The 10,757-nt window shown below is 31.1% G+C and overlaps 2 protein-coding genes across 2 annotated transcripts; both read left to right on the top strand.

The window, feature by feature from the left end:
- Nucleotides 1-739: 739 nt before the first annotated feature.
- On the top strand, nt 740-2,741 carry LOC113849584 (pectinesterase 2-like). Its single transcript, XM_027479586.1, has 2 exons — nt 740-1,601; nt 2,053-2,741. The coding sequence occupies exons 1-2, from the start codon at nt 740-742 to the stop codon at nt 2,739-2,741; spliced, it is 1,551 nt and encodes a 516-aa protein (XP_027335387.1).
- Nucleotides 2,742-7,313: 4,572 nt separating this feature from the next.
- Nucleotides 7,314-10,550, top strand: LOC113849588 (probable pectinesterase/pectinesterase inhibitor 36). The gene is made up of 3 exons (XM_027479589.1): nt 7,314-7,710; nt 8,900-9,223; nt 9,862-10,550. Exons 1-3 carry the CDS (start codon nt 7,314-7,316, stop codon nt 10,548-10,550), a joined length of 1,410 nt encoding a protein of 469 aa, XP_027335390.1.
- Nucleotides 10,551-10,757: the final 207 nt, after the last annotated feature.

Raw genomic sequence — 10,757 nt, forward strand, 5'->3', positions numbered from 1 at the left:
GTAATTAGCGTACTTGCATTAATTTGCAGATGATTTTTTTTTGTTTGGAAAATAATAGGGTCACGTGAGGAAATGAAAATTTTAATTTCCCAACGTAAATAATTTCTTGAACCTATGTGCCATTCCATATTCCAAACTATTAGCCAATCCACGTAACAAAACGAATAAGCATGACGCGTTTCATTTCGCCACTAAAGTATTGCCACATGTCAAGTCAACGATGCTACGCAGGTTGAAAGTCAAAAGACATGCACAAGTCATATTGCAACCAATCATTTTTTCTAACAACTTCCACGTTGATTGGTAATAAAAGCTAAGGTTTGTAGAAATTAAATTATTTTATAGAATAAATATATGGTGAATTAATAAAATTAAGATATTATATAAATTGCTTATTTAATTTCTTATCAACAAATTATGTACCCATAGAATAATTTAGATAAACACAAAACTAAAAGCGAAATTAAAGAATATGCATGGCCATGCAGAAGCAAAAAGCGACAAGCAATTAGAAAAGTAAAAGTCAGAAATCAAAGTTGAGCCTCGGAAAAGTAGAGTGTGTTGTGTGCTCCGCCGACAATATATTATAACGATCATGTCTTGCCATTCTCTATAAATAGGCACCAAATTAAGACATGAAACACCATTCATCAACAAGCAACTCATTCAAACCATTTTCTCTTTGATTTACTCCATTTTCTGTTAACGCAAATTATCCATAGCTCGAAGAAATCAAACTATGGAAACTTTCCGCTTATTCGCAACCCTTTTATTTGTTCCCTTGCTGTCTTCCTCTTTAGTTTATGGTTATTCTTCGAATGACATCAAACTTTGGTGCAACCAAACTCCAAACCCTCAACCGTGTGAGTATTTCTTGAGCAATAATCCCACTCACCAATACACATCCATCAAACAAAAATCCGATTTCTTCAAACTTTCATTGCAACTTGCTCAAGAGAGAGCTCTCAGAGGCCATGCAAACACTCTCTCACTTGGCTCAAAATGCCGTAACCCGCGTGAAACAGCTGCTTGGGCTGATTGCGTTGAGCTTTACGAACAAACCATTAGTAAACTCAACCAAACCGTAGACCCTAACACCAAGTGTTCCCAAGTTGACATCCAAACATGGCTTAGCACAGCTCTCACTAACCTTGAGACATGCAAAGCTGGGTTCTATGACCTTGGGGTTCAAGACTATGTGCTGCCTCTCATGTCCAACAACGTTACCAAGTTGCTAAGCAACACCTTGTCTCTTAACAAGGTTCAATATCAAGAACCAAGTTACAATGGTGGCTTCCCAACATGGGTCAAACCAGGCGATAGAAAGCTGTTGCAAGCTTCTTCTTCAGCTTCTCGAGCTAATGTAGTGGTGGCCAAAGATGGGTCTGGTAAGTACACAACCGTCAGTGCAGCCGTGAATGCTGCTCCAAAGAGTAGTAGTGGAAGGTATGTGATACACGTGAAAGCTGGGGTATATAATGAACAAGTTGAGATAAAAGCTAAGAACATAATGTTGGTGGGTGATGGTATGGGAAAGACTATAATCACTGGTAGCAAGAGTGTTGGAGGAGGCACCACAACCTTTCGTTCGGCAACTGTTGGTATGTTTAGCAGTTTCATTACATTTTTATATTTGCCATTCAGTTTGAAAAAACATATTTTATATTTTTATTCTATAATTTATAAACAAGAGATACTGAAAAAGAAAATTATGCTTTAAAACACATTTTTTGGAAATAAAAAACAAATGAAATTAGTGTGATTATTTAAGATATCTACTTCTAGTAAGTCTCTCCAATAAAGACTCATCACGCGTCTTCTTTCTAAGCTTCCGTCTCTCACTCAATACAATGATTAAGTGTAATTTTCTGTATATATAAACAATAGCAATGATTTTAATGGGTTTTACTGGTGTTAACTCTAGTTATTTTTTAAAAATAACATGAAAATAAAAAAATTCTCAAACTGAATAACTTTTTTTTCCCTACATGAATTTATTATACGAAACAAAAATTGATTTACAGAAATCTAACCAAGATTAAATTCTTGCAGCTGTTGTTGGGGATGGATTTATTGCTCAAGACATCACATTTAGAAACACTGCAGGAGCCAAAAATCACCAAGCTGTTGCATTGCGTTCTGGATCAGACTTGTCCGTATTTTATAGATGCAGCTTTGAAGGATATCAAGACACACTATATGTCCACTCCGATAGACAATTCTATAGGGAATGTAACATCTATGGCACAGTTGACTTCATATTTGGTAATGCTGCTGTTGTGTTCCAAAACTGTAACATATTTGCAAGAAACCCTCCAAACAAAGTTAACACAATCACTGCCCAAGGTAGAACCGATCCAAACCAAAACACAGGTATTTCCATTCACAATTCAAAGGTCACTGCTGCTTCAGATTTGAAACCAGTCCAAAACTCTGTTAAGACTTATCTTGGAAGACCTTGGAAGCAATATTCAAGAACAGTTTTCATGAAGACTAATCTTGATAGTCTGATCAATCCAGCAGGTTGGTTAGAATGGACTGGTAACTTTGCATTAAGTACTTTGTATTATGGAGAGTATATGAACACTGGTCCTGGTGCTTCTACTTCTGGAAGAGTTAAATGGCCAGGTTATCATGTGATAACTAGAGCTTCCGAAGCCTCCAAATTCACAGTTGGAAATTTCATCGCTGGAAACTCGTGGTTACCTGCCACCAAAGTGCCTTTTACCTCTACTCTGTGATTATGTCGTGTTCATTATTTATTGATTGTTTGATTCGTTCCATTTCTTTATTTTTTTCAGTCGTTGAAATAATGTTATCCTAGGTTGCTAATGCAATAGGAAACTTAATATGTACAATTTATAAATAGTTTTGTTTTGTTGAATTTGATTTTTGTATTTAGAGGATCGTAATGAGATCGATACGCATATATAATCGTCAATGTAACAAGTTATACTCTGAAGTTCACTTCTCTCTCTCTCTCTCTCTCTATCTATCTATATCTACCAAAAAAATACTTTTCAGATGTAATTAATATCTTCAAATTCATGTATGCGTGAGAGTCACACTATTCAACGGCCAACCACGACTTGTCAACGTAATTCAAAACAATATACCCACAATTCAATTCATTTCACGTTTTACTCCAAACACAACCATAACTGCTGGCAACTCGTACTTACCTTCCACTCGTGTTCCTTTCATCTTTGGTCTTTAAATTTTATTATTTATTGATGAGTTTATTGATTTCTTATTCTTTTACTTTTGCCCCTTCAAAATAAATTTGAATGATGTACTGTCAAATACAATAAGAAAATTTTACTTAGTTTAGGTGATAATAGTTTTATTCTTTATCAATTGTATAACCAAAATCGTTTGCATAATATTAAGAAGATGTTAGCGTTTGTAATTTTTGAAACTGAGTTTCTTGGTTTTGGCACTTTGTTATGATTCATGTGATTAATTTGTTTCATGCATGCTTCTCATGATTGGACCAAATTAATTACCATGGCTTTACGTGCAACTGAGAAATAACATGGTTATTCCTGTTAAGGATTTGTTACTGTTATGTGTGTTGAATAGTGTTAAGTAGAGATGAGAACGTTAGATGTTAAAAGTTGGCCATTTAAACAGCGTTTAATTATAACAATGGAGATTTGATTTGTGTCTTACATGGGTGAACTTTTGGAAAAGTTGATATAGAAAAAAAAAAATTTAATATAAAAAATAAATAAAATTTCTCTTATTAATTAAAAAAAGTTATCTCTTTAAAATTTAGATAAGTTAAATAAAATAGCTTCTCAAAATTTCTCAAAAAAAAAAAAGTATGACTAATTTTCTATTTTATGAAAGATATTTTGTCTCTTTTTTATACTAATTTTTTTCTCTTTCAAAAGACTTTCTTGCACTTTTACTAAACTGAATCTTAGTCTATGTTTTTACTTATTAAATTTAGATCTAGAGGTGAATATCTGCTAAATTTGGGGTGGCTCGTCTTTATTTAATAATGTTAATCATAGATTTTATTTTAGGAATGCAAGAGCAGAAAATAAGAAAAAAAATTATAAATAATATGTGATCCAACAAAAAAAGATAAAAATAAAAGATGAAATAGAAAAGCAAAAATTATTATACTAATGTAAGAATATATATTTTTTAATCGGTATCATGTATATATTCATATTAGAGAAACATTTTTTCAACACACTTGAAAGAGAATAACTTTAGGTCTCTGAATAATTTTAGGTATTTCTTTATAATACAGACAATCGTATATGTTACAGTATAATTTTGAACGGTTCATGGAAGAAAACTGTTGATATTATCTGTCAAAAGTAACGTTAGTCCTGTTTTGTGTATACTAAAAGATTGGAGTATCTATTATACATATTTCAGCCATAATTTTTTTATTTTGCCTTTACAAAACTGCATGGCCTTGTGTCTCACATGTCTTTCTGTGTTTTTACAAGATACTAGCCAAACATGATGTGTGTATTGTCATGTTTCTCTACCAGTATTTTTGTCTCTAAATCAAACGTTACTCTAATGTTTCATACTTTAGGAAGCACTAAGATGATTTTGACATTCATTAGTCCTTTCACGTCAAAACATTGTGGATCAGGTGCCCATTATATGTTGGTTTTTGCATGGGCACCTGATCATATCTGACATTATTATTATTATTATAAAAATACAGTAAAATCAAAGGCTGCCTATTGGTTTTTGCATGGATTTATCAAATATAGTGTTTTCATGTGAGCAGTTGCCACCCACTGATGAGCATATCAAACCCAAAATAAGCTATTTAATACGTGGTTTACTTCTCTCATTTTGTTTTACAAAATCTTTGAAAAAATATTAAAAAATCAAAATAATTTTAAAAAATATTCAATTTATGATATAAAATTTAAATTAAAAAAAAATGTTGTAGGATATCAGCGAAGAACAATGGTATCGCAGAAGTAACATGCATAGAAAACATACTACTCTGCAAATTGTCAAATCATTGTACTTCACTTTCAAACGCGTGGCCACAAAACACCATTTTCAATGACTTCAGCCACCGAATGCGTTTTGCATTATATCTCTGTCCTTTGCTTTGCTTCTTTCTTTACATTTTTTTCTTTTATTAAATTTTCTATGACTACTCAATCGATAAATTTGTTAGAATTTTAATTTGGGAATGCAACTACTTTATTCTTATCTTATTATGTTCATCTTTATTTCTTAATATCCATTGTCAATGATAAATACCTTCTTAAACATAATTTTAAAGTATAATCAAAATGGCAATATATTCCGAATTACATTGTGATAATCAAAATTATGATTGTAATATAATTGTGGAAATAAAAAAAAGGTAATGAAAAATCCTTATCATTACATTTTTATATATTTATTAACTTCGGCCTTTGAACCTTTGTCTGGATGGCACCGCACCGCGCTTTTGTGCGCAAACTGACGCAGCATTTCAAAATCTAAAACTAAATACTACATTTTTATTTGGGATACATAACAATCAAATTTTTTAGAGTCCTACATTTTTTTATTATTTCTATTAATAGTTTATAAAAAAATTTAGCTAAAAATTTATGTAATGTCTTAAAAATATAACAGGAATTTATTATTTCTTTGATATAGTAAACAAACGAATTAATAAAAAATTTAATAAGAGAATTTAAAATAGGTTATTTTTTTATAATATATTTTTATAATTTTTATATCATTTATTTTTTTTATCAAATAATTTTTTATCTTTTCTTTATCACTTCTCACATTGTAAGACGTGTTTTTAAAATATGACTATAATTGGACTTTAATTCCTATGATCCAATCTCATGTAATCAATTATTAACATTCATGATTACTAATTTCAAATTATATTCTATTTTTAAAAATTGACAGCATAAACATTTTAGTATTTCCAATACACTAAAATTAAACTCATAAAATGCACTCTATTGTCTTATCATTTTCTTAAATTCACATTTTAAATAATTAAATATTAATACCAAATCTATTAAATTAATAAAAAAATATTTTTTATAACATGATTTTATAAATATTATTTATTTAAAAAATATATTTTGAAAATATATTTTAATTTTATATTTTTTAAATCTATAGCTATATATATAGTATTAAAATTCATATATTATATCATTAAATTAAACCAACTCAATATTATTTTATATAAGATTAATTTTTAATCAAATTAAATTTAAATAAATAATTTATCAAAACTTTAGAAAAAAAAAAACTCGTTCCTCCTATTCTTGCTAACACTTCTAATTGTATTGTCGAAAGAGATTCCTTGTGAAGCGGTGGTTTTATTACCGCACACGATCTGACAATTGTTATATGCGTGGATGTGATTTCTCATAGGTGGGCAATGGATAATATTTCTTATAATGATTTTTTATCGATTAGTATGTGTTCATATTTATTCATTTTTATCTTTCTTATATATTTTTTATGATATTATTTATTATGTTTTTTATTTATTTCTCTTTTTCTTTTCTCTTCCTATAATACACCCTATATAAAATAATCTTTTTCCAATAATTATATGCTTAGAGTCGTGCAAGCCAGGTATGAGATTAGACAATGTTAATTATATATTCATGCGGGCACGATATTTCTGTAAGAAATTATTATTATAGGCTAGACCATTTTCATACATTTTACTAATTAGATGTTAATTTAGATGATAAAAGAATTTTTTACTTATTTATAATAAAAAATTCTACTTATTTTTTATTATTCAAAATATTTTTTAAAGATTAAAAAAATTATATAATTCAACAAATCTCACAAGGTAGAAAATTTATTTAAAACTTTTCCTATCGAAGGATTATTAACCTAGTTAAAAGATTTATACTAAGGGCAATAAAAAGGAAAGGTGTCCTATATTTTATAGAAATAAAAAGTATTCTTGCACATTAAAATTTGTGAAATTAATTTTATTCTTATACAAGACCACAGAGTATTTTTCCCATACAAGTGACTTTTGTTAAATAAAGCATTTGATCTAGGTTTTCTACAATTCGAAGAATGTTAAAAAAAGAAACTATAAATGTTTAACAACATTTATATGTATACTTCGAAGAAATTTTCCCATCCAAGATAACACATATGTCAAATAGGTTAGGTCACACAGTCCTAGTGACACTTGGCTAGCATCCATGTGTGTGCTTTCTTTAAGCTGGCTATAAATCATCAACCCACAACACCAAACCATGCAACTCATCACATTTCTCTAGTAAAAAATGGCCACTTATTACTGTGCTACCACCTTGCTCCTCCTTCTTGCCATGGCCACCACCACCTTTTGCCTCCAACAAATGGAGGTGCTTCAAATGGCCCAAATCCGTATTTCAGAAGCCAAGAGTTGGGTTAGCAATAACTCTGTGAGATTGCATGGCTTTGGAAGCTTAAGCCTTGACCAAACAAGTAATAGTGTGCCTTTAAGAGATTGTGCCAAACTCTATGAGGAGAGTGAGTCTCGGCTCTCTCACATGATGTCTGAAGAGAGTAGTTACACCAAAGAAGATGCACTTACATGGGTTAGTGCTGTGATGACAAACCATAGGGCTTGTTTGGATGGTTTGCAAGAAAAAGGGTATGTTGAAGCCGATCATGTTTTGGATAGAAACTTGACCATGTTGCTTGGGGAAGCTCTTGTTTTGTATTCAAAAAGCAAAGGCAAAGGTACGTAACTTGTATGATATAATAAAGGAAAATTAGCAAATCTATTTTTTTTAAAGCTTCTGCTATATATATTTTGTGATTAATGCTTTTTTAAAAATAATTAATTTATAAGAAAAATTTGATTAATTACATGAAATGCATTATAAAATGTATTTAAAAGAATTTCTTATCAAATAACTGACGTTGTTATCAAATGGTTTTGTGTTTCATTTCTCTCTTAAACTGTGACTCACTCCTGAAAACGACTCTTGGTTGATATATAAGTAGGGGATGTTCATATGCATGCAACAGGTGTATATATCAACTTTGACATTTACTGAACATTATCTATGTTCTGCCATTGCACTAAATGTTACATAAATGAAAAGGGTACTGGTATCTATGCAATCCACCACTACACATATTTTAAGATAAGACAGCTTTTAGACATTTTTCGAGCGTTGACAACTGCGGTTCAACAAAGATAGATCCACCACGTGCGTGTGTCTCTCTGTATATAATTTATAATTTTTATTACTTCAAAAAAATTCATCAAGTATATAGTATGTGCATATGCACATAGCCCTTAAGAAAGAGAATGATTAATTTGTTCTTTTCGTATGTGACAGCAGGGTAAATGGCATATAAATATGTAAAATTATTGAGAAAAAAATTTAATTAAATTGTACATATCTATTCATGTATTTATCTGATTTTGTACTTTTGTTAGATACTACATATTTGAGCTTATCTGCACCTATATTTCTGAAAGGATAGCTACTATTTACTCTTTTCGGCAAAAGAAGTTAGAAGAATGTCTTAGTTACGGAAGGCTAGAATATTGTCCTTTAGTATATGCAACAAACAAAAGAAATCATGAAAGCTGACTGGGATATGCAATAAGCTCATTATTGGTCTACCTTGGTATATAATAATTGAGAAACAAAAAATGAAAATAACTCTTTTTTAAGTGGTTTTGTTACTAACTATTTGGTTTCTTCTGTGTTAAGGGAAAATATTATTCTCTGCCATTTGATGTACTAACTACCAATTTGATTTTACATTTACATACAACTAGGTCATAAAAAATTAACAATGACAAATGTTGATAATTAAGGATAACAACACAGGATGGTTAATTAGTAATTACCCTAATTGATCACAATATTAATTTGAATATCTTATATTGATTTTTAAAATGTTTGTTGAGGACCAGCTGAGGGAACGATATCCAAATCAAGTGGTGGTCTTTTAGAATCATGGAGTACAGAAAGCTATAAGGCAGATTTGACAGTGGCACAGGATGGTTCAGGGACCCACAAAACAATCCAAGAAGCGGTAAATGGACTAGCTGCAATGGGGCACAATCGTCCTGCGAGAGCAGTTATACATGTGAAATCAGGTGTCTACAATGAGAAGGTGCAAATTGGATTGAACAATGTGATGTTTGTAGGAGATGGCATAGACAAAACAATTATCACTGGCAACCGAAATGTTGCCCAAGGCTCTTCCACTCTGAGCTCAGCCACATTTGGTAAGACTATTAAATATCTGTCCAAATAATAAGTATCTAATGCACTGCATGTCTATGATCTTCTTAAGTCATGACACAGCATGTGACTGTATATGTTTTAGGTCATGTTTAATTCAGTTTGAATAATTTTAAATCTATAATTTTCAATGATACTATTTATAATTTTTATTATATTAGATCTACGTTTTCAAATTTTTAAACTTATATTGTATCGTAATTGATTGGAACCATTAATACACATAATTTTTAACTACACAGTAATTTCCCTTTCACTTGTGTCCGTTTCCTTCATCATAAAAATACATGTAATTTAAAAGTAGCATTATTATTTTTTTTTTTTCAATTCTAATTCTCAGACACTCCATCAATATTACCATTTATATGATATCTTTTATTTCTTTAGGTTTCTCTTATCACATCATATTACATATTATATTTATACCTTTTCTTTTCTTATCTTCCACTTGAAATTTACACTTTAAGGGGTGTGTACTAAATATTTTCACAACATTTTTTTATTCCCTAAGGTCTTATTTTCCTATTAAGGGAACAGAAAAAAGGAGACACAATGAGGACAGGTGGTTTGGTTTCATGTGATTAAAAGGTTTTGCTAACTAAATTTGGTATATATCAAACAGATGTATCAGGGGATGGATTTTGGGCCAGAGATATGACAATTGAGAACACAGCAGGCCCAGAAAAGCACCAAGCGGTGGCACTTAAGGTTAGTTCAGACTTATCAGTCTTCTATAGATGCAGCATCAAAGGCTACCAAGACACACTTTATGTGCTTTCAAATCGCCAATTCTACCGTGATTGTTACATATATGGCACTGTAGATTTCATATTTGGTGATGCCATAGTGGTGTTACAAAATTGTGACATCTTTGTGAGGAAACCAATGAGCCATCAATCCAACTTCATCACAGCACAAGGAAGAGACGATCCAAACAAACCCACTGGAATTTCAATCCAAAATAGCAGGGTTAGGCCTACATCTGAGTTTGTCTCATTTAAGAATTCTTACAACACATTCTTGGGTAGGCCTTGGAAGAAGTATTCAAGGACAGTGTATCTTAAAACTGACTTAGATGGGCTGATTCACCCAAAAGGGTGGAGTGAATGGGATGGAAATTTTGCACTCTCAACTTTGTACTATGGAGAGTATATGAACACTGGTAGTGGTGCCTCTACTCAAAATAGAGTGAATTGGCCTGGTTTTCATGTGCTGAGTGCTAGTGAGGCCTCACCCTTCACAGTGAACCAGTTTTTGCAAGGAGAAAGTTGGATTCAAGCTACTGGGGTGCCATTTTGGGCTGGAATTTAAGTGGTGATGCAACTTTGAGTTCATGCGTAGTAAATGAAATTAATCATTAATGGGTTGTAACTATATGTTAGCATGACTGTGATACTTAGCAGTTAGCAATGTATCATATGCTAGCTTTTCTAAATATCCATCGCTTTAAGTAGATCCATGAATCTAGTATGTACGTAAGGTAAAGCCTATGTTAATATTATATGGAATAAAATCATC

The sequence above is a fragment of the Abrus precatorius genome, unplaced genomic scaffold (genome assembly GCF_003935025.1).
Source record: "Abrus precatorius isolate BTA unplaced genomic scaffold, Abrus_2018 Scaffold9, whole genome shotgun sequence".
NCBI lineage: Eukaryota > Viridiplantae > Streptophyta > Magnoliopsida > Fabales > Fabaceae > Abrus > Abrus precatorius.